The following is a 23,665-nucleotide window of genomic DNA, read 5'->3' on the forward strand; positions in this document are numbered from 1 at the left end:
GCTCCAACCACTGAAATTCAGAAAAAACTTATTTCCTTTTTGTCTCCTCTTCACATGTAGGCATGGAACAGTCCAATTGTAATCATCCTCTTCTTCCTTGGCTTCCTCTTTGTCATTGCCTTCATCTTGTGCGAGATGTGCGTTGCTGTTGATCCAGTAATTACAATGACCTTATTCAGAAACCGTTACCTGGTCTTCACCTACGCCAACACTTCCTTCGCTGGCATGGCATTCTTTGCTTTGATTTATTACATCCCATTGTGTAAGTACTTGGGATGTGTTGTCTCGTGAGATTTCTCTTTCTCACCCTCTCTTTCCACGTTAGACTTTGAAACTACAAACGGATTGAGCGCTACTCAGGCCGGTATCTCTAATTTACCCTTCATTCTGGGTATGGTTGCTTTCTGCATTTTGACGGGGATTATTGTCACTGCTACTGGCCATGTAAAAAATAATTCAGACGGGCTAAACTTTGCTCCTGCAAAGGTAACGAGTTTTTTTGCGTAGTATACTGCACTTGTACTTGCGGGATGTACAGGCAAGGATTGTCTGGTTTCTACCTACATTGTGCTGATTCTAAAAGAAAACCATAGTTAGCTGCGGCTGTTGGTCCTTACCTAATATCAACTTTGGACGAAAATACTTCAAGGGCTGCTCAAGTCGGTTACTTGTTTATAACAGGACCCTTCAAACTACTGTAATCGCTGCTCAAGCCGCCGTATCTGAACATTTGCTGATAACGTGAATGTGGACCATATGAAATTTACGAAATCAATCTCATTGTTTTTGGCTTATTTCCTTTTTTGTCAAGCCATTGTAACAGCCAACAATCAATTATGGGAAACCACTGGAGCCGTGTTGGGTCTAGGTGAGTGTCATTATAACCACACTGTTGGCGTGTTGAATCTGAAACTGACTGATTCAAGCACTTTTGGGTTTCAACTTGTTTAAGCCATCACATCGACAGCCTTCAACAACAAACTATTGGTCTTTATTGGTATGCGTCAGGCCTACTGAACCCGTCAGTGATTGCACAGAATCCAACAACAATCAGAAATCCATCTTTTGTTCCTCCAGAACTCGAAGCTGCTACCATGCATGCCTTTACCAGGGCGTTATCATTGATATATCTTTGTGCTTTGCCGTTTGCTGGGTTTGTTGCTCTATTGTCATTAGGTAAGTGCAAACATTGAAAAGAGTCTTTTTGCTGGGTGGGGTTTCTGACACTGTGTCCGTTTTCTTCCATTTAGGAATAAAATGGCAATTGCATTCCAAAGGGTCAACAGATACAAATGGTGGCTGGCTAATACTTTTTATTTTGTTGATTGATTTAGAGTGTATATTATTTGACAGCTACGAAATAAACGCACAGTGTTACCAACAATCTCAATGTCTTACCACGTCACGATTGTTGTATTTCAGACGTTATCGTTGATACCAGGTGTTTTGGGCACTGGCTGGTACTGAAAAAAAACTTGAAGATCAAACCGTACGCAAAGTGTTCATTGTTGCTGATTTCAATTTATTTTGTAAGTGGTTGTTTTATATAGATGATATGAGTATTTGATTTACATTTTTTACTTCCAATGTTACTTAAGCAATAGGAATTTGCTTTCGAGTTTCAGTTGGAGCAGGTTTCTTGTTAAATGAGATGCGTAATACACCATCTTCAACACTTCCAGCAGCATTTTCGGTATCTGCATCCGATGGAAGTTGAATACTTCGTACGAATTTACCAAAGCTTCGTTCAACCACATGACGAGTAGATGTCTTTTCTTCTCGGTCATCGTGTCTATGCAAGATAAGAATAGTAAGTATCATTGATTAAGTATGAGAGTAATCACCAAAACAAAAACCAGTGTTGTAAAACATACCTTTCCCCTTCAATAGTCAAAATATCATCCTTCAAATGGACTTGCACTTCCTCCTTCTTCAATCCAGGCAAATCAGCTTTGATGATATATGCCTTGTCGGTCTCTTCCACGTCGATACGTGGTGCCTTGAATGACCTCATGGCAGTTCCAAGACCTCGTTGTTGCGGTTGTTGAGAGACTGTTCCAGCAGAGGTAGCAGAGTCCTTATCCTTGTCTGAGGCAGCATTTGGGGATGAGTCCTGAGTGATTCGTCGAGAAGGAGTAGCAGCTTCCAAGATTGAGAAGAGTTCCAATGGAGAGCGAGCAAAGTATGGGTCTTCGAAGAAGTCACGGACAAAGAAGGCCTAAGTAGAAACGTTGAAAGTTTAGTATTGCTGAGTGCTAGGGTTTGATGCAAATGACTTCAATTCACACATGACGAATGCTAAGATTAACATACCATTATAATGTTTTTGTTGTTTGATGTAGAGTGTGTGAGAGTGTTTATAGTAACTTGTTTGAGCTTGCTTGGGATATTGTCGTATTTGTATGTAAGAATGCTGTGCAAGCTGCATCGGTTTTATAGTGTTGGATGGTACACTCGAAAAGTCACGAAATTTCCAGAAACGATGAGAACCTGCCGGATCCTTCCATCAGTGAGTAAAGACAGAAATGTTGACCAAGGCCAGAATGCTGATGCGCTGGTCTAAATGCCTTGCCGGTGGTGCTCTTTGGGTGAATGGTTCTTCCTCATCAGTCTGTCCTGATTTGCGGCCATTTGGGTTTCGTTGAAATATGCGAGAATCTGGAGATGGATCAGCATTTTACAGCATAAGATCTAGCCATCCACGAGACAAGACTAGCTAAATCCAAGAACCTCACAAAAAGAAGCCAGATTTCTCGTGAATGATGCCGTTCTTAAAAATGGGCGGGTGGTGCCTGACAGTTGTATTTGAGAGTTAGGATTATAAGTGATGTCTCTTGGATACCTGCGCATACTGTTGACCACCTCAGAGCATGACGTTTGACCTGGGAAGCGCAAAAGCATCCTGCAAACAGAAACGATCGTTTCTTGAGCAGTACTCAATCAAAAAAGAACTCGCTTTACCCTTCCTTCTCATCATCTATGAACGAGATGTTGCTTTCTGTCACTCTTGTTGTATTCTTGTTCTCTGTGGTTGACGCTTATGGAGTTTTGCTTATCCAAATATCACGGTGAGCAGATGCTTCAATTTACTTTCAATTCTGATAACCGGACCTCTGCATAAACTTTTACGTTTACGCCCTTTCTGTCGGACATTACATTGTTTTTTAAGTGTCCTCGGGGATTTGACTCTGGCGCTATAACGCAGCTCTGACCTCTCCAAACTGCAAAGACTGTATTGAAAAACAGACGATTATCGACTACTGGGAACTCTGTGTCAAATCTACTCAGGCAGAATGTTGTGTTGGAAACGGCACAACTGGATTTGCTGCTAGTGGAGAAGCATGCAAGTATGTAACAACACCTGCTGCCACGTATTGCTCATACAATGCTGCTGCAAATCATTCGCTTGTGTTTGTATTCCAGCTGGTGAGTTTTGAGTTGTTTTCAGGGATGGAGGATGGTAGTAGTAGTAGCCAAAACTGAGAAAAGACGAGGTACATGTTATCACTTATACATATTTAACGCTTCTCTATCTTAGATCAGCGTAATATGTTCAAACCAAAAAAAATGATTATGCGAGACAATCATTCGAAAGGTGCTCGTGAACGGTAAACTTGTGGTTTAAGCCATAAGCTGAAGAACCTGAAGAACTTGTTGATTGAATATAAAATTGTGAAATTCAAATCACTGTTGATCGCTTTTTAAGAGCGATCGGCTGCGATTTCTATGCGAACTTCTGTTCCCAATGGTTAAAAGTGTCGTATTGAATGATTATTGCTCCTTTAATGTCAGGAACGCGTCTCTCATTCCCTCAAATACGGAAAATCACGTGAATTTCAAAATGTGTTGTGAACCCATTGAACGATGTATGCAGTAGATAGAAGACAAGTGCCATACTGATCCTGAACTTATATGCGACACTGAGGGAAACCGCCTCATGACGTCGTTCAATAACAACGCGTTCGTTTATGCAAAAACCGCAACCCACCAGACGTTTGGATTTCTTGATTGCTTGGAAATTGTGGGCGAGTTGAACCCCAGTATGTCGCCAGCAAAACCAAAACTATGTTACAATTGACGCTAGGAATGGCTCCAAAATTGATTCCCATGCTTTTAATATGCCAAACGTTGCTTTGAGACATAACTCTACACAAAACCCAGCATTCGGGAGATTTGACTCATTTCAATTCACATCGCCCTTTTGCTTATTTTGCTTATAACTGTGCATTATCCAAGTTGTTAAGGTTGGTCACAAGCCACATAGTTAGATGGTTCTCGATGGGAATCGGGACAGATGAACTTTAAAATTTCCTGACGTTCGTTCGGCAGGCCGTTGAAGAAAGTTTTGGTCTGTCACTCCAGATTCACACGCTTTGTCACAGACTCGTGGCTAACCATATTGGGATGGAGTGTTCCAGATTTTCCGAAAAGACCGAGATTGCATGGATTTAAGCATTCAGCCACGTTCAACTTCGCTGGTCAAATGAAGATCCTGTTCATTTGTCGGACTGATGACTGGCATTGTATCATAGAAACCATACTAAACCATGCCGAATGTTGACTTCGAGACAGCATATCAGTACCTTTGGCATCATATAAAACATGCACGAATAAGCATCCAATTCTAATATAAATAACACCCGTGATTACGTCATTACAGCTTGCTGTATGCCATCAGCACCACTTTTATACGATTCACGGCAACATCCATAACCTCAGGCTTCATGGTAGTCATTCTAAAGAATCCTGGGCGTGTAGCCAAACACGATTCACCATTGACCAGCATAACACCTCCCGATGCAAGTCTCTTCCACAACACCCTTTCCCCCTCGAAGCTCTGATTCTTCAAGTACATGCTTAGATCCAGCCATACGTAGAATCCAGCTTCTGGAATCACGCATGGTATCCCTGCACTTTGTAGCAATTGCCCGACATGGTTGGCACCATTTCGTAAGTTGCTTCGGTTTTGGTCTATGAATGATGATATCCATTCATCGTCGTTTAGTAGTGGTACGATGAGACGTTCTGATAGTGGAGCAAATGGTGTATATGCTGCCCATTGTTTCATTATCGCGAGTATTTGAGGATGGCGTGTGTGTAAGACACCCATTCGAAGACCTGGACAGCATAGGTCTTTTGTTGCAGACCAAATCCAATGTACTCTAAATAGAAGGAAACGTTACATGTGAGTAAGAACTGTCAGATTCAATGTTAAGCGAAGAAAGGAGAAGAAACGTCAGAGGATGTGCCAACCAAACTTACAAACTCACTTATCATCAAGACCCGGAAACGACAATATGCTCTCAAACGTAGATTCTCCGAAAGTGGATAATCCATACACTTCATCCACGATAACATGCAAGCCTTTTGAAGCAGCCCAATTCAAGATATTCGCAATCTCATCCTTGGAGTAAATCAACGCAGTCGGATTATTTGGATTCGTCAATATGATTCCCTTCACGTTTGCAGTCGTTTGATGCACTTGCTCAAATGCAGATACCGATAGTGTCAGTTTTGAAGATGATGGGTCGTGTGGAACGCCAACCAGTTGAGCTCCAGCTACTTGATAAACGAAATATTATTACAAAGGAAGCCAAAAAACAAAAGTGATGGTGGATGTTGTAGTCACAAACAAACGTACTAAAGGCAAGCATAGATTCGAAGCTCCTGTATACAGGTGTTGGAGCTAGCATGACATCACCGCAATTGCAGATTGCCTTTCCAAGTAGGGCTACGAGCTATTGCACTGTATGTGTCAGCAAGCGACATATGCAAAACAACAGACAGAAGAGCAGCAAAAACCATCCTGACAAGAATGTATACGTACAGAAGTGCAACCCCCAGAAGTAACCACGAGATTATCATTCCCAATATCTTGATATGATTCAAAATGCCTTCCAATAAATCTCGACAAGGCCTGGCGAAGTTCCAAACTCCCACATTCAACAGCAGGGTAAAAGCAGTCAGATTCCGTTATTGCTGATCTGAATGTGTTCAACTATGCGAAAAGAAAGGAAGGTGTCAGCTTTCCAATGTCCCAGCTCGAGTGTTTGATTTGCAATCAAAAGTTCCAAATGACAAACTCGTTGTGCGATGATGTCGGCTGAGAAGTGATTTTCGGCAGTAGCTGTGTATGGAATCGCAGGTAATTAGCGAGCTGACTACATTTCAGTAGCTTTTCAATACCGTAAGCTTACCCAACCAAAGAACACCGTTCGGATTACTCGCCGATTCCACATTCGACCAAGCTTCATTCCGGACCTCATTCTCGAATGGAGTCCTCACGGATTTGGTTCTTGTGGCGATCGATAGGTCTGGCATACTTGCTATATTGATGCTTGTCAAATCCTTATCAACCAAAAACAATAACAGCCCAGACTTGACGCAAGTCGAAGAACAACAAAGATCGGAGGTCTTTTTTAATTATCAAGACGAATGTCGCGTAAAATTACGTGTATTTTTACATTTTACAATATGCGTACCAGATAATAAGTTATAACACGTCTTTCAGCTTCTTGCTTTATTACACACCCACTGACAGTCACGTACTTGGAGGAAACAATGGAAGATCATCATCGCTACCACTACTCTCTCCCAAGCTACTACTGCCAGCACCACCCTCAGTACTTACACCGCCAACAACAACAGGAGCGACATCACCTCTCCGCTTCCAAGCGCCCAAATCCTTTCTAACATATTCAACTCTCTTCTTATGTTGACGTCCTGCAACATGCTTCTCCCATTCTAATGGTCCATTCAACACACGAGGCTGGCCATGTGAATCAACACACACATCACACGTGTGTTTCTTCCATTCGTGGACGGAGAGTGATGCTTGTGGGTTGATTTGTGGGATTAATTCGGAGAGCAGGGATGAGCTGGGAGGCAACTCTGATGAAGGATCGAGAAATTCTGTGATATAGCATTTCTTCTTGGTCAGTTGAAAGAACAAAGTGATTTCTGCGAATGTAGCTTGAGCGTCTCAACTTAACTCTTTGCAATGTCGATAGCAGTACGACCAACATTTTCATCCCATTTACTCAAATCTAGCATTGTACCAAAAAATTGAGTCATTCAAATTCAAATCATTGTGAAACAATCCTCGCACAACATACCAGTAGCATCTAAAACATAAAACCCAAACCGATTCCCTCTTCGCTTCTCGTCGAAGACTCGTGGTCCCAATCGATTCTTAATCCAGTTTGTTTGACGACGTGCATACTGTCTTGTTGCAATCTTCATTGCAGTGATGCCATCTTCCTTCAACTTTTCTGCATCTGCAGCATTCGAAGTTGCCATCAAGTAATCATGAAATTCTTTAAATCCTGGAATGAGAAAACCAAGTGCTGTCAGTGACAAGCAAAAAAACGACGAATTTCTGCGATGTCTACATACCAATAGTTTGAAATATCCCACGCGTATAATCTGGCACACCATCACTCTCCCTCTTAGCCTGCCACGCATCCATCATAGTTCTTAACTCATCAAACATGCCTCCCGTACTAATCATGGCGTCTACACGATGATCAAGTCGTGGATCCAGGATTGTCGGTTGAGCGTAAATCCAAAACACACACGATGGGTACCTCATTGTTCCCGATTCTTCATTATCTTCACTACAGTTGGATTCGATGTTTGATTGACGTTGAGTTTCGAGCCATTCACTATGTTTCGTTGCTGTAGTGTAATATACTTCAAGTGATCGTCTGATTTTTCGTGTATCGTTTGGGTGCCATCGTTCTCCCATCACTATGGATACGGTTGAAATTAGCGGGATTTCATATATCCAAAAACGAGAGGCAATACCTGGATCGACACGTTGAAGCACTCGATACATTTCAGCATCATGTTCAGTTTCTCGTCCCGATTCAGGAGTTCGTAATGTTGGTTCGATGAGTGTACGTAACTCTTCAGAAAGGCTCGGATGAGCTGCATTCTTTGACTCTGTATCACTAGCAGCGGTAGAATCACCAATCAACATATTCTTCCAAAGTAGCGATTGCATGTAGTAATGGGTTCCGCCTACAAGAATTGGGTGTTTTCCTTTACCATGTATATCTGCGATCTATTTTGCAGATGAATGCGATGTCAAAACATACGAAACTAATAAAGCTTTGCTCAGTTTTACAAGTTACCACATTGTTGGCATCCTTTGAAAAGTCAATGACTGAATACTCCTCATTCCAATCAACAAAATCCATTAAATGATGCGGTATTCCATCACGTTCAAGTACCGGTATCTTGTTTGTGACTGTATCGAGTCCTGTATAAACCTGGGTTTGAAAAAAAATTGGTGTTTGATGGGACTCGCATCTGACAGGATGCAGCAAGTAAACAACTAATAGTTGCAATAGAACGATCTTAGCTTACTTGCATGGAATCAGCATTGATGACTTCACCGTTTATAGCTTTAGCAAGCTCAATGGCGAGTTTGGACTTTCCGACGCCTGTCGTTCCTACAATAGCGAAGACGAAAGCATCCTTCATTAGCGAACGACGAATAGAAAGTGCTCTGTATATGTAGCTTATGCAAGTGGTGTGCGGTATTATAGGAAACTGGCTGACTCTGAACATGCAAAGTCACGTTTTGAGAAAATTGCGTGGCATGCAATATAGTTCATATTTCGCACACAAAGATTCACTATATGGAATTGTGTCTTGCCATTCTATGAAGTGAATTCTTTTGCTTACAAGGGTGCAAAGTACAGTGCTAAGATATGACACTTGTCAGTTGAGTTTGGAATCGGGAAATGGTGGCAGTCCAGACCGATTGCGATGTAGACTCGGCAAACAATTGCCAGATCACGGCCATCGCGCTTGTCAAATGCGAGAACTATCTACCAGGGAGTCGTTTGCGACATATCAGATATGTATTACAGGCAGTATATATGCAGTCACGATTCCGTGTGGTGGTGCTTGTCGTTGCATTGAAGCCCACGGTTGGTGCAAAGTGAATAACACGGTTGGTCATAGTTAAGGGCTGGTAGTTGGAAATTTGAAGAGTCACTTCTTGATCGTGAGTTGGAGAAGGCAGGTCTTTTTGCGAAGACGGCTCTAGGCAAAATAGAAGATGGCTGATTTTGACGACATGAGGCGGTGCTCAGATAATGGATTCAATCATCCGCTTCTAGATCTGAGAGTACCATGAATGCTCCTGGAGAAAAGGCTTTGACACTAATTTGTTCTGGTCTATGATTTATCCTCCTGTGATCAATTTGGTTCGAAAAAAACTTGATTCCAAACCATCACCAATTGCCAACACTAGGAACAGTCTACAAACATTATCACTACTAACAGCCTAGACTCTACCCTCCAGAATTATTTGCTCTGCCCCAACAACAGGTGATTCGGTCATGAACTTCTCCAAGTCTCAGAAAAAGCCTTTCCTGACGTTTTCGATTTTATGACAAACAGTGCCAGGAAACAAAAAGCAGATATTCACCATCATTGCCACTGGAAGCTACAATAGCCACTCTGGGTGAGCCATCCCTTCACTTGCATACACCTGTTTTATGAACCTAAAGCATATGCTGACACCACACATAGTTCATACTTTAAAACTCAAATGACCTGTTTGGTTGAAACAAGGTGCCTAAAGGAATCCACCCTATACAATATATCCAAACCAACATCGCTCCTCGCCTCGCCCATCATGAACGAAGCCACTCCTCTTCATCAACAGCAAGAACAATCACCTCCTGCTGAACAACCATGCCCAGAACAAGTACTCTTCCATCATCCACCACCAGCAGCTTTTACCGACAAGTACATCATCACCGGGGAGCTTGGGTCTGGTGGTTTCGGCTTCGTAGTCACTGCCATAGACTCTTCTCGTCGAGAGTGGGCTGTTAAATTCATCTACAAGGACCGCATATCCGCCGAAAACTGGTGTCAAGATAAATTACTAGGACGAGTACCTCTAGAAATCCATATATTAAGCCGTATGCATCACCCTTCTATCATTGGTATGGTCGACTATTATGAAAACGATGCTTTTTGCATACTGGTCACTGAATTACACGGGGCTGCTTGGAAGGACGAAGTAGTCTGTGACGCTATCGACTCTATAGATGGCTCCACCCAGCTCTTGTCTATGACGGATCGTGTCTCTAGTATTGTCATCGCCGCGTCATCGCCATTTGGATCATCAAAATTGCAATTCAACCAACAATTACCTTTCCATCTACCAACACCGTCAGCCGATTGTATGATACCTGAACCTTTGATAAGGAGATCCAGTATGGACTTGTTTGAGTAAGTTAGTACTTCATTTATCCTGTCTTAAATTGTTGTCATTTGCATAAATCGGTGTGTGTGGCTGTGCATGCGAAAGAGGGAAAAGCTGTCATCGATTACCTCCCCACCCATAACATGTGCCCACCGTCATTTGCTTCTTTTGGGTTAGCCGAGGGTCTTCGACGCCGAAGGCTTTGCAAACAGACATGATGACACACTAGTCACAATCACATGAAATATATGCTGATTACTGATTTTCATTTCTCCACTTATCTATTAGATGTATTGAACAATGCGATCACCTGACTGAACCGCAAGCTGCATATGTCTTCAAACAAGTAGTGGATGGTGTGAGATTCATGCATTCCAAGAACGTAGTGCATCGTGACATCAAAGATGAAGTGAGTCTCTCTATGCAAGTTCTACCGCTCGATCTACTTCTGCAGTATACTAATTCGTATTTTTCCATCATTAGAACATTGTAATTGATGATCAATTCCGAGTCAAGATAATAGATTTTGGATCGGCTGCAGTTGATGTCGGTACACCATATCGAACATTCAGAGGCACAATCCAATACGCAGCTCCAGAAATATTGAGAGGGGAAAAGTATCACGGTCGCCCTTGTGACATATGGGCTTTGGGTATACTGCTGGTAAGTTGATCATACCTTTGCATGATCAAGCCATTCCATATGCTTACCGATCTTCATCAAACTCAACAGTACATTATATTATACGGCGAAGTACCATTCTCATCTGGTGATCAAGCCATCAGTGAATCACCAAGAGCACCACGCTTCCAAACATCCGCTGAATGCCAACACTTAATATATTGGATGCTACAAAAGAAGTCAACAAGGAGGCCGACCATTGAACAAGTGTTTTATCATCCATGGTTGTTACGTGTGCCTACACGTACATCGTCTCTATGAAACGAGGTTATATACAGACCAACACACCCTCCCATTATACATAGTTTTATATTTCTAGTTGCACGAAGGGTTGAAATCATCAACACCAACACACACTACCACCACATTAGTTTTATATCTATAGTTGAAAAAATTCCCATACTTCGGTTATGGGCTGCACGAAATTATACTAGTATAGTAAAAATGTTTAAAACAGATAAAATACCTCTCAAAACAAAATGCAAAGAAATCTACATAGGAAATCAGAACTTTCCATGATCTGGTTTTGTTGTTTTTAGACTCGTAACTAGCTAACAAGCGCGTGTATTCGGTGGTATTCGGCTTGTGATTTTCTAAAACAAAAATCTCAACTTTCAAGATAATCACATCTAGAGAGACAAGAACGAGGGAGGTCAAACAACATAAAGTAGAATCTTTCAAGGATAAAAAAGCAGTAAATATGGACGCAATCAAAGCTGTAAGTAACTACTACCATCTCGCATTCGTTGCTTTTGATATATCAGCCACCAGACCGCAACAAGAATCTTGAGGAGAATCGGGAATTGGAATATGAAGACACTAGATGAACATGAAGAGAGACCTACATGACATCATCACATATTTATTTGATGCATGTCGACATCTTTACTACTTGACAGTCGAACTACTTGTCGCGCACATTTCCCCAACAAATCAACATTTCGAAACAATCAAGAATCAAACTACACATTCATATTTACTAAACCAACAATGGATCTCTACACTCATCATTAGAAAATGGAAAAGCTCCGTATCGAGGGCGAAGGACACAACGCTCGCGCTGAAAAGGCTGAAACTGAAGTCAAATCACTCAAGTCCGAATTGGCGAAAAAGGAAACAGAGACTCAGTCTCTAAACAATAAGATCTCGCTTCTACAACAAGATTTGGAAAGGACTGAACGTCGTGTTGATGAGGTATGTTTGTTTGCGTTGAAGGGGTTTGACGTGGAGTTGGTTTTGACGTTGATGTGTTTCAAGCATATCAAGATGGAGTGATTTTCATGAGCAATCAGTTTTCTCATGAATGACCCGTCTCACCGCACCAGCAGTATTCCCTTGTTGGGTGTTGTGGTATTGTGTTTGACGGACAACAACAAAAAAAGAGACCAGCACCATAACCGATTGTTTGCCTTCTAACACTACTTCGTTTTGCTGATTAGCACAAAGTCAAGGCAGCAGACAGTGAAAAGGAAAACAGGGATTTCGAAAGTCTACAACGCAAAATACAATTGTTGGAAACTCAACACGATGACAAGGAACGTCAATTGAAAGATGCTACTGAAAAGTATGTATCGTGAGCTTGTAGCATACACCTTTTTTGCTGTTGTTTCTGAAATCCCAATATTGCTAACCACCAAACAATTTGGCTGACTTTTAGGGCACGATCCTTGGAATTGGTATCTGAACAAAACGAACGCAAAGCAAAGCAATTGGAAGGAGAAAGGAATGACTTGGAGAAACGATTGGATGAAATGACATCCAAATATGCAGCCGTCAAACAAGAGCTGGAACGTACCTTAAAAGAGTTGGAAGGTCTATAGAGGAACTAATAGTAGAATCTCCAATCGTTGTATCGCTCTCTCTCGCTCTCTACCTCCTCCCCTTTTATCATTGTTGTTGTGGAAAAAAAGATAAGAAAGAAAGTTGTTCCTTGTATTGGTGGGAAGTTGGGATTTTTTCATAAAAGAGGTATATAGCTTGTAAAAGTCGAAAGTTTTTTTTTCCGACTATGAAAACCAAAACAAGAGAATATAAAACTTGAATATCACAGAACATTGATGGTGTTGGTTTGTGTTCGCATGAGCACTGTGTTGAGGGATGCATCCTTTTTCTCGTGTAGCGTATGAATCTCATTTGTCTTGTTGCATATCAGATAATTGTATTAAGGTAATGAGAAACACAGTAGTACAAATGTGACGCTGCGCTGAATCGTATTCAGGCGGATCCTGAGGAAATAAGGCCTCCCATGAACGCAAGGTTGAAGGTGCTTTCCAACAACACATATTCCCAGATATGTCCCACAAACCTATCATGGAAAACTTTGGAAAACGAGTTAGAAAACATATTTGACCTCAAAATAATGTCAGCTAATGTCTAGAGAAAAGTACATCATTGACACGATGGCATTTCTGCTTTCATTAGCTCCCACCACCTCTTGCGGTAACTTGAGTGTGGCAGATGTTACTCTACGCTCCAACAGTAGTATGACGTGTTATTGACTAAGCACGCTTCATGCCAGGAGCAGATGTATGATTGATGGTCGACAAAAAAACAGGAAGGACTTACATTTGATAGGTTGAAGACATCCAACGGGAGGTCATGTTGATGGTGATGAAGTAGAGGTATGGGATGAGTGACACAATGGATGAAGTCAGCTTCACGGAGGGTCTTCAGCATTTTTTTCGTCGTGTGGTTGATGTTCAATCCAACGACAAAAAAACAACGCATGCAAGCATCAAAAGCCATCCAGTGTTCTTGAATCAATGCATAATTACAAGTTCAGACACCATCCATTCAAAGGCGACGAGATGAAGAAGCTTTGTTGTGATGGGGGAAAAAACAACCATTCACCAGGTCCAAACGCATCGGCCATCCATCCATGCGATATCTCCATCATGGCCTTGATTGTATTTTTGCTTTTAAATTTCCCAGCTACAGGTATGCAGGCTTTAAAGGCTACACGGTCGTGTTTCTTGTGTGTGATGAGTTGTTGCGACCAGGAAGAAAAAGTCTCAAGTTTCGGGACGCTGACAGCGTTCCAAGTTGCGAGACATTCACGGTCCCAAATCCCATGTAAATAAGTAAAATATCAAATCCAGGTCCCTCTCTTCTCTTTCGAGCTTTGTTCTATGGGTAGTCCTGTGGCGGTGGTGGTCGGAAAAGAAAGCAAGTTTACGGTCAACATCAACCTCTCGCCAAGTTATTCTTCCAAACCAAAATCCATATAGAATGAGTGGCGACCGTAGCAGACGGGCACCCCAAGAAGATCCATTCGGTCTCAGATCTCAAGAAAATGGCGAAGCTTTTGGGCCTGGAGCTCAACAAAAGCAGAGGAAGGAGCCAAGAAATCAGCAACAGCAAATGGTGTATTCGCCTGTTAGGGTCGTGCCTCCTATCACTGCTGCCACTATGATGGTGCCGCAGAATATGTATCAGCCTTATAATCCGGTATGTGTGGGCGCTGTTGCGTACTTTGGAACGTACAGTGTGTTTTGATCAATGTGGAAACCTACAACTTACACAACCGTTTTGACTTGAAAATAGTATCCAATGGATCAAAGGATGCCTCAAGGACCACCTCCTATGCAGAACGTTCGTTTTGACGTATGATGCCAACGTATATTGCCAAAACGTGAATTATGACTAACACTCGATCTTTCTTGAATGTATCATAGACAAGCGCAGACCGCCAACAGCAACAACACATACACAACAGCGCTGAACGCCAACAGCAACAGCATTCCAGCGCAGAACGCCGCATGATGCAAGACCAACAACAACGTGTACGCAACCAGCCCTCAGATCCAAACCTCAGACAAGCACAAGTCGTACGTCCGCCACACCATGTTGCTATGCCGATCCCGCTACCGCCACCAGTCGTTACTCCAAGAGCTATGATGAACAACCAGCAGTACTATCAGGAACAGTGGCAACAACCGCAACAGTATCAGAATCAGGGACAGCAGTATTATCCGCCGCCGCAGCAGATGCGTGGTAATGGTGGTGGGCATCATATGATTCCCATACATTTGCCACCTGGTGCTACGATACAGAGACGTGCCGGTACTAAAAAGACGTTGAAGCTGACTGCACAGGGAAATTTTGTGGTATGTGTGAACTCACTATTATGTATATTTTACGGTATCTTTTTATTGTCGGTGCTTCCGTACAATGAGGTGTTTTTAAATCAACCCGCTTTCAACTCTGACAAACACGTCATTTAACTTCATTAGCAAGATCTGCCAGTCTCTGAACGATGTCTATCATTCGGTCGCTTCAAGAACTCTCAAGGTAAACATAGTTGCTTTTGCCCTCGCAAAATGCACCGACTCTTGCTCTTCGTTTTTGGTTCTTTTTTGCCAACACAATTCAAATCCATTCTCTTTAGAATTCTCGTCTTTAAGGTACAGTAGCCTGTCCAAACCACTCAAAAATTCAAATCTCAATCAAAACCATCAATATAGGTATACGGCCATCACATGCGATCCAGATGAGTTCCACCATCAGGGATACAACCTGCGTCAAAAAGAGTGGGGTCGAAAGACCGAGGTCTTTATTGTCGTGACAATGTATAATGAAGACGATAACTTGTTTGCTAAAACTATGGATGCTGTGGCAAAGAATGTGAGCTTCTTGTGTAAACGAAAAAATAGTAGTACTTGGTATGTATACGTTTTTTGGAGCAAATATTATGAGGTTCGAAGGGAATTATTGACTTTTTGATTTCTTGTTTAGGGGATCAGACGCATGGCAGAAAGTCGTTGTGTGTATTGTGGCCGATGGTCGTTCCAAGGTGCGTATCGTATCCTTTTATGTTTGGTATTTGCAACAAAAATCTCATATGAAATTTGCCTGATAGATACATCCACGAGTCCTCTCAACCCTCGGCGCAATGGGATGTTTCCAAGATGGCGTAATGAAAGAATCCATAAACGGAGAGCCCACAACCGCTCACGTATTCGAATACACTACTCAAATCGTAGTCGACTCGGCTGGAACCTTCAAGGGCACCGAAGATGGATATTGTCCATTGCAAGTACTCTTTTGTTTAAAGGAGAAGAACGCCAAGAAGATTAATTCGCATCGATGGTTTTTTAATGCGTTCGGACCGATTATTAAACCTGAAGTTTGGTATGTGCTGTTTGTAGTGATTTTTTTGGTTAAAGCGCTAACATACAATTTGTTCCAAGTGTGTTACTGGATGTTGGAACAAAGCCAACGACACCGTCCATATATCATCTGTGGAAGGCGTTTGATCGGGATTTGAATGTTGGTGGTGCATGTGGAGAGATTTATGTTGAATTGGGTGCTGGATGCTCCAATCTGCTAAATCCGTTGGTGGCAGCACAGAACTTTGAGTAAGTGATATTTCACATCTTATACACTCTTTCTTTGTCGCTCATCATAGCAAATTTCTCGTCTTCTTAGGTACAAGATGTCGAATATTCTTGATAAGCCGTTGGAATCCGTGTTTGGATACATTTCCGTCTTGCCTGGTATAAATTCTCGGTTCGCTTTTTTGGCAATCACGACTAATAAGATTGTTGTATTGCAAAATAGGTGCATTCTCGGCTTATCGATACGTCGCACTACAAGGCGAGCCACTTAAAAAATATTTCGTGGGTGAATACATGCATGGAAATGGTTCAGGAACTGTTTTCTCGGCAAACATGTATCTAGCTGAAGGTATCTAGAACCATAATATGGCACTCTCAGACGAGAGAATTGCGCTCTCAGATGAACCAACATCACTCAATGACTCTTTGTAGATCGCATCCTATGTTTCGAATTGGTGACAAAGGCTAAAAGTGCATGGAAGCTGAAATATGTTCGATCAGCGCAAGCTGAGACCGATGTGCCAAGGTGGCGAATTATTTCCTTGCAAATATCATCTTTTCTTGTCGTTCGTTTTTTTTGCTAACCCAACTGTTTTTCCAGTGGAGTACCAGAGTTCATATCTCAACGTCGACGTTGGTTGAACGGATCATTCTTTGCTATGCTCCACTCATTATCTAATTGGCTGGCCTTGTGGACATCAAAGCACTCCATTATCCGTAAACTTGGGCTAACGTTCCTGACGCTGTATAATTTTGTCTCTGTGGCCTTCAGCTGGTTTGCATTGGCGAATTTCTATTTATCATTCTATGTATGTGTTGTGTTTTTCCTCTTTTCCGTGCTATTTGGACATTCATTTGTAACCCCCATGTTTTTTTAGTTTGTATTTTCTGGAGCCAACAGCCAGAACGCCTATGATCCCTTCTTTGGTGCAGGCTACTATGTATTCGAAACGCTACGCGAAGTCTACCTGCTCGCTCTGATGGTCATCTTTGTCACATCGATGGGTAACAGACCACAAGGAAGTAAAGTGCTATACACAATGTGTATGGCACTTTTTGCATTCCTGTTTATATCGATACTGTATGTCACTGCATGGGTGGTGTACTATGCAGTCCCGAAGAGCCAGGCTCAGTGGCTTCTTATTGGTAATCTGATATTGAACTCGGCGCCATTACGGGATGTGGTGTTGTCGTTGGCTAGTACTTATGGAATGTATCTGGTTGCGTCCGTGCTGTACATGGAGCCGTGGCATATGATTACTAGCTTCGTGCAAGTAAGTAGTTGTGAACGAGAGATTCATTTTCCTTGATTGAGTGTGCAAAAGAACCACAATTGTCTACAAAAGAATGTTTCCCTGTCACTAAGTTCGTTACAAGTACTAACGGAAACACTGCTTCTTCCTCCTCGTAGTATATGCTATTGCTCCCGTCCTTTGTAAACATCCTGCAAATTTACGCCTTCAGTAACTTACACGACGTGTCGTGGGGCACTAAAGGAGACTCTGGTGGTGCGGCTCTCGCAACTGTCGAAACAAAGAAGGGCACCAACGAAGTAGAAGTGGAAGTAGTAACAGAAACAGCTGATCTCGAAGTAAACTATGAAGCCTTCCTTCTTGAACTACGGAGCGCTCCTGAAGTACAGGTTCAAAAAGTCGATAAAGCCACTGCCGAGTCAGACTACTTTAGAAGCTACCGAACCAACTTGTTGCTCACATGGATTTTTTCGAATTTCTTGCTGGTGATCTTGTTGACCAACCCAGAGCTGAATGTCTTTGTAATGTCAAAGTTGGGAATTACGCAGTCTTCGTCGTTTAATCCTTATTTGACTGTAAGTTTAAACACTCCTGTTTGATTTTGAAGTGTGAAACGGTTGTGTGTCTATGTTGTGTGATGTTTGTACTAACCATCCTGTTTTTCTAGTTCATCTTCTTTTCCGTGGCTGGATTATCTGCCATAAGGTTTACAGGTTGTATACTCTATTTACTGCTGTCGTTGATCGGCTGCTAGAACATAATTTTAAGAGGACCTCTTAGTCATAAAACACACACAACACAATGTGTATATAGAAACAAGGAACCCCTCAAAAGAGATAACATGTATCTTAGTCATATTATAAAATGAAACCTCGTCAACAAAGACAATTTGCTTTTGGTAGATTGGAAGGGTTTGGTAGTCCTTCACTTCTTGCTGGTTTTGTAGTGTCTCGCTTCGCGCACGGACCAAGGCATTCGGAACTAACCGCGTCTACATGGAGACGTGATAATTCATGCCATTTCTACATTTGAACTGCTGGAACTGCATTCAAACGGTTTGCACTTTTGGACGAATATGTGATGATTGTTTTCCATTGATATTTTTCGAGCTTGGTGGAGTCGCGAGACGCGTTCGCTTCCATAGAGAGACTGTAAAATCGACTCTGAAAGTGATGTGGTCCATGTACCAGCCATAGAACGCGATCCACTGCCCAATCATATGTTTCTTTCTGCTTTGGTTATTTTCAGATCTACAGCCACAAAAACAAAGCAGAAAGAAGAAGAGAGCAACGGTGCCAAGTGACAAGCAAGGATCTAGTGTCTCTGCATACTCTCGTTACTATTGAAGCACTTTTAGTAGTTTGTGGCTTTCGTCTAGGCCGTTTCAACCGTCAAACCTGAAAAAGGGAGCAAAAGATACTCAAGACATTTAAGCTCTTCTCTTGTTTTAGAGAGAGTTCATTGGTAACTTGCTGGTTGGTTGGAATATCTAGTGTGTGAGCTGTATAACTGACTGCCAAGGTCTTCTTATACAGATTCCCATCTAGATTGGTTGATATTTATCGTCAACCACCAAGTCAACTTACTACCAAACACACACACATTCAAGTTCATGAATCCACCCAAAAGAGACCAGTACCAGCCAGCTCCAAACAACGACAATTTGCCACCGCCCAGAGGCACTTCCGCAACTACTCCTATTACCTCACCTACTGCTGCAAGAGGCATCGCTTTGCCTGCATCAGGTCAACCAGCTGCAGCACCACGCAGTCCAGCTTCTGCAAATCAATTCATAAACGTACAGACTCCGGCTTACAGAGGTGGCAATTATCCATCACCAGCTCCACTAGGTAGTACTGGTAATATCGCAAGACCACCACCACCTACAAACGTAGCAGGCTCTGGCCCTCGCTCCCCACCACCTGCCAATAATAATCAACCTATAGCTGCTCCAAGAAGGCAATCAGCACTACCTCCTACTCCACAAATGTCGGCTCCTTCTGACTATGTCCCAGTGACACAACCGCCACAGGCTCAATGTAAGTCCAGTATCAATTGAATGATGATGATCTGGTACTCTTGATGGTTGAATTGATCATTTATTATATTTGGGAATCATCTATTGTGTGATTGGCTGATCATCAGCCTTTTATTTTTCTGATGACCTGTCTTCGCAATGTTGCAAAATAGAAAAAAGGACTATTTGGATCATTGCAACATGCTAATCACTTTCATCATTCCATCTAGTCGTCCAACCTTCAGGCTACGAAATGGCCCAACGTCGCCCAAACGCCGTAGGATCTCCTCCCTCTGGTGTATCATCCGCAAACCATACCGTCGAAGTAGACCAACCAGGATACGACTTCCAAAACCCAGCTCCCGATGACTACAATCCACGATTCGACCGAACCTTGTACCGCTCACGTACCAAAAAGACTCTTAAATTGACACGTGAAGGTAACTTCGTAGTAGATATTCCAGTGCCTGAAAAAGTATTGTCGGTGGCTCGATTCCGTAATGAGCAGGAGTTTACGCATTTGAGATATACGGCTGTGTTGGGTGATCCTAATGAGTTTGTGCAGAGGGGTTACACGTAAGTTGCGCCAGCATGTCTCAATCTGTTCATTTTTTTTTTGGCATCTTGGGATTCATCTCGAACTAACTCTATTTTTGCTAGCCTACGACAAAACCAACTGGGTCGTGAAACCGAATTGTTTGTCGTCATCACAATGTATAATGAAGATGACCGTCTGTTCTGTAAGACGTGGAAGGCTGTTGAAAAGAATATTGCAAACTTGTGTGCCAAGAAGGGAACTTCATTCTGGGGTAGGAGACTGCTGACGCCATGATGTGACTTCGTGCCCTAGTTTTTAATCCTCTCCTCCCAATGACAGGTCCTGATGCATGGCAAAAAGTCGTTGTGTGTGTTATATCTGATGGTCGTCAAAAGGTAAATTGAATGATTTAGCATTATGCTGCTTCTTAATATCTCTGCTGAACTTGAACGTTTCCTTCAAAATCAATCTAGATCCACCCACGTACATTGAATGTAATGGGTGTCATGGGTGCCTTCCAAGATGGTCTGATGAAAACCTCCGTCAATGGCCAGGAAGTCTCAGCCCACGTATTCGAATACACCACCCAAATCCTCGTCGATACCGAATCCCTACAACTACGATCATCAGATCAAGCTGTAGTACCCGTCCAAATGATTTTCTGTCTCAAGGAAAAGAATGCCAAGAAAATCAACTCCCACAGATGGTTTTTCAATGCATTCGGACGAGCCCTCAACCCCCAAATCTGTGTTTTACTTGATGTTGGTACAAAGCCAACTGATACTTCATTCTGGCATTTGTGGCATGCCTTTGATCAGAATCCTAAAGTTGCTGGTGCTTGGTGAGAAAGCAATTGAAGCGTGACTCGGCACTGTTTTTTTGCAGCTATGCTTAAACATTACTATTGATATTTCTTAGTGGTGAAATTTACGCCGAAACTGGTTCTTGTGGTGCCAAGCTACTCAATCCTTTGGTGGCAGCACAGAACTTTGAGTAAGTACTACGACTTACAAAACGATTGATTTTTTTCCTGTCGACCGTCCGAATCGTGTTTGTTGGTGGCTTCTAACACCTTGAGTTACTTTTCTTAGATACAAGATGTCCAACATTCTGGACAAGCCATTGGAATCTGTGTTTGGTTTCATTTCCGTCTTGCCAGGTAAAGAAACTCAAACTTTCTACATTTTATGGTTTGCTGAAACTAATCACATCTTGAAACATCAGGTGCATTCTCAGCATACAGATTCAAAGCACTACAAAATGGTCCAGATGGTACAGGTCCCTTGGAAAAGTACTTCTTTGGTGAAACTCTACATGGCGCTGGAGATGTTATGAAAGCAAACATGTACTTGGCCGAAGATCGTATCCTGTGTTTCGAATTGGTCACTAAATGGAAGGAAAGATGGGTATTGCAATATGTTAAGGCTGCTAAGGCTGAGACGGATGTGCCAGATACTGTTCCTGAATTTGTTTGTAAGTGTGCACACAAATTTTGTCTGTATAGCGGTTTTTTTGTTCGAAATGTAACTGACAATATCGTTGCTAACTTTACTCCACGATTATAGCACAACGTCGTCGTTGGTTGAACGGATCCTTCTTTGCTGGTGTCTACGCCATCTTCCATTGGTACAAGATCTTTAGATCTGGTCACTCATTCGGTCGTCAATTCTTCCTCCTCATTCAAATGCTATACAATGTTATTTCACTCATCTTTAACTGGTTTTCACTGGTATGGCTCTATCTCCCTCTGCTTTTATTTCAACTCTCAAGAATTCTCACACAAAACACCGTAAACCTTTTACAGGGTAACACATACTTGATCTTCTACTTCTTGACAGCCGATATTGTGACAGATCCAGCACCAGGTCAGCCTGCTCCATTTGGCACAAACCACTTGATTGGACAATGGATTTTCTTGATATTGAGATATCTGTATATTGGAGCCATCATTCTCATCTTTATCTCGTCATTGGGTAATCGACCTCAAGGAAGCAAACTTGTATACCAGTTCTCCTTCTTCTTGTTTGCTGTCATTATGGCGTTCATGTTGTACATGTCTGGTAAGGGGTTGGGTATTTTGTGCGGAACCAAAAAAGTTGGTCCTCATCTCGGTTGCTGTTTGGTTGCTTGGCACTTCTCTCTGTATTTCTGACCTATTCTCTCGCCCCTTCATTAGCATTCACCATTTACCTGACGGTTCCGAAAACAGAGGCAGAATGGGCGAATATTGGCAACATACTGCTTGCTCAACCATCATTCCGTGATTTGGTGCTCTCAGTTGCCATGACATATGGTGTCTACTTTTGCTCCAGTTTCATCTTCTTTGAGCCATGGCACATGTATGTTTATGAGAACCTTCAGTTGACAGTGGAAACAGTGTGTGCATCTACTCGGGTTCTCATTTTTTCCCCGCATAATTAGGTTCACCTCATTCTTACCATACCTCTTCCTACTCCCATCATACATTAACGTGCTCATGGTATATGCTTTCTGTAACTTGCACGATGTGTCTTGGGGTACTAAGGGTACGTTTTGACTTGATCGACTTAAGTCATAAGTTCATTGACTTACCTCTTTTTCTCCGTCTCTTTTCCTCTAGGTGACAACTCAGTATCAGTAGACAGCGCACCCGTCAAAGTAGTTAAACAAGCAGACGGTCAACTCCTCACCACAGTCGACATCCCATCAGACCAAGCAGATATCGACAGCAGCTATGACAATTTCCTCCGAGAACTACCCAACAGGCCCAAAGACTTCAAGGGAGACACTCGATCAGCAGCATTGAAACAAGAAGATTGGTTTAGGACCTTCCGATCCAATCTGGTCTTGTCGTGGATGCTTACCAATGCTTTCTTGATTGTCATTATTACGACACCGGAAGTTGGAATCATCAAGTCTGGGCAGATTTATAATCCGTATTGTGAGTTCAGTTTGTGTCGGTTGTGGTGATTAGAGTTATGGTAGAGTAGTGTGCTCACTTTTTGTCACCGTTTAGTGACCTTCATCTTATGGTCTGTCGCAGCATTGTCTGGGTTCAGATTCTTGGGCGCTATTGGTGAGCCATCCTGATTTTGAGTCATACCACTCAAATGATCATTTCGCTAACATCTTGTTTTGTATAGCCTACTTGTTTACGCAGTGAGACATTGGTTGAGAAAAGAGGGGAAGAGAGAAGGATGGAGTTTATTAATGCTTTTATAACATGTAAGGTGTTCTCATAATGAAGTAAAAAAACTTAGAATATGGAAACGAATATTGCACAAGGGTGTTCAATTTTTCCAATAATGGCTTATTGCGATCGCTCAAGTGGAGTGAGTCTGCATACTCTACGTCAATTTATACGTCCGAATGCTTCATATCCGTATCTCGAATTGTATTTCGATGGTAGCCAATGCTTGCAAACCATAATTTATCACACATGTTTTCTCATACACGATCAGATGTAAGAAGCTGAAGTTGAGAGCTCTGCTCGATTCAATTGAGATAAAGTTCTATTCTATTTTTCTTATGGTACAATCCAAAAACAACACAACGTGCTACATATTTACGGTAGCCGACCAAGGGGCAACCTTGATGGCGTTAAAAAAATAAAGTATTACATTTTATGGTGGC

At 42.2% G+C, this 23,665-nt stretch overlaps 7 protein-coding genes across 7 annotated transcripts; 5 read left to right on the top strand and 2 right to left on the bottom strand.

The window, feature by feature from the left end:
- Positions 1-165: 165 nt before the first annotated feature.
- On the top strand, positions 166-1,435 carry SmJEL517_g00521 (uncharacterized protein; the record flags this gene model as incomplete). Its single annotated transcript, XM_031166450.1, has 7 exons — positions 166-262; positions 326-486; positions 594-663; positions 812-868; positions 953-997; positions 1,078-1,176; positions 1,251-1,435. 7 exons carry the CDS (start codon positions 166-168, stop codon positions 1,433-1,435), a joined length of 714 nt encoding a protein of 237 aa, XP_031027419.1.
- Positions 1,436-1,593: 158 nt separating this feature from the next.
- On the bottom strand, positions 1,594-2,316 carry SmJEL517_g00522 (uncharacterized protein; the record flags this gene model as incomplete). The annotated part of the gene is made up of 3 exons (XM_031166451.1): positions 1,594-1,792; positions 1,875-2,218; positions 2,314-2,316. 3 exons carry the CDS (start codon positions 2,314-2,316, stop codon positions 1,594-1,596), a joined length of 546 nt encoding a protein of 181 aa, XP_031027420.1.
- Positions 2,317-4,654: 2,338 nt separating this feature from the next.
- MOD5 (tRNA dimethylallyltransferase) lies at positions 4,655-8,487 on the bottom strand (the record flags this gene model as incomplete). The annotated part of the gene is made up of 13 exons (XM_031166452.1): positions 4,655-5,162; positions 5,271-5,562; positions 5,642-5,738; positions 5,828-5,998; positions 6,084-6,127; positions 6,198-6,326; positions 6,550-6,891; positions 6,993-7,046; positions 7,116-7,325; positions 7,396-7,749; positions 7,807-8,065; positions 8,136-8,273; positions 8,371-8,487. 13 exons carry the CDS (start codon positions 8,485-8,487, stop codon positions 4,655-4,657), a joined length of 2,715 nt encoding a protein of 904 aa, XP_031027421.1.
- A 1,165-nt stretch (positions 8,488-9,652) lies between these two features.
- SmJEL517_g00524 (uncharacterized protein) lies at positions 9,653-11,170 on the top strand (the record flags this gene model as incomplete). The annotated part of the gene is made up of 4 exons (XM_031166453.1): positions 9,653-10,254; positions 10,517-10,637; positions 10,712-10,891; positions 10,961-11,170. The coding sequence occupies 4 exons, from the start codon at positions 9,653-9,655 to the stop codon at positions 11,168-11,170; spliced, it is 1,113 nt and encodes a 370-aa protein (XP_031027422.1).
- Positions 11,171-11,926: 756 nt separating this feature from the next.
- Positions 11,927-12,729, top strand: SmJEL517_g00525 (uncharacterized protein; the record flags this gene model as incomplete). Its single annotated transcript, XM_031166454.1, has 3 exons — positions 11,927-12,103; positions 12,349-12,473; positions 12,567-12,729. 3 exons carry the CDS (start codon positions 11,927-11,929, stop codon positions 12,727-12,729), a joined length of 465 nt encoding a protein of 154 aa, XP_031027423.1.
- Positions 12,730-14,137: 1,408 nt separating this feature from the next.
- On the top strand, positions 14,138-18,252 carry SMI526 (chitin synthase; the record flags this gene model as incomplete). Its single annotated transcript, XM_031166455.1, has 16 exons — positions 14,138-14,356; positions 14,453-14,512; positions 14,584-15,015; positions 15,142-15,199; positions 15,297-15,312; positions 15,373-15,570; positions 15,644-15,701; positions 15,768-16,039; positions 16,099-16,266; positions 16,337-16,404; positions 16,469-16,594; positions 16,678-16,771; positions 16,847-17,054; positions 17,124-17,519; positions 17,657-18,073; positions 18,166-18,252. The coding sequence occupies 16 exons, from the start codon at positions 14,138-14,140 to the stop codon at positions 18,250-18,252; spliced, it is 2,877 nt and encodes a 958-aa protein (XP_031027424.1).
- An 858-nt stretch (positions 18,253-19,110) lies between these two features.
- SMI527 (chitin synthase) lies at positions 19,111-23,195 on the top strand (the record flags this gene model as incomplete). The annotated part of the gene is made up of 15 exons (XM_031166456.1): positions 19,111-19,537; positions 19,746-20,091; positions 20,176-20,324; positions 20,393-20,448; positions 20,527-20,894; positions 20,972-21,046; positions 21,145-21,212; positions 21,278-21,526; positions 21,619-21,782; positions 21,858-22,113; positions 22,230-22,392; positions 22,475-22,578; positions 22,653-22,973; positions 23,049-23,108; positions 23,176-23,195. The coding sequence occupies 15 exons, from the start codon at positions 19,111-19,113 to the stop codon at positions 23,193-23,195; spliced, it is 2,826 nt and encodes a 941-aa protein (XP_031027425.1).
- Between the last annotated feature and the right edge of the window lie 470 nt (positions 23,196-23,665).

The sequence above is a fragment of the Synchytrium microbalum genome, assembly GCF_006535985.1.
Source record: "Synchytrium microbalum strain JEL517 chromosome Unknown SmJEL517_scf0002, whole genome shotgun sequence".
NCBI lineage: Eukaryota > Fungi > Chytridiomycota > Chytridiomycetes > Synchytriales > Synchytriaceae > Synchytrium > Synchytrium microbalum.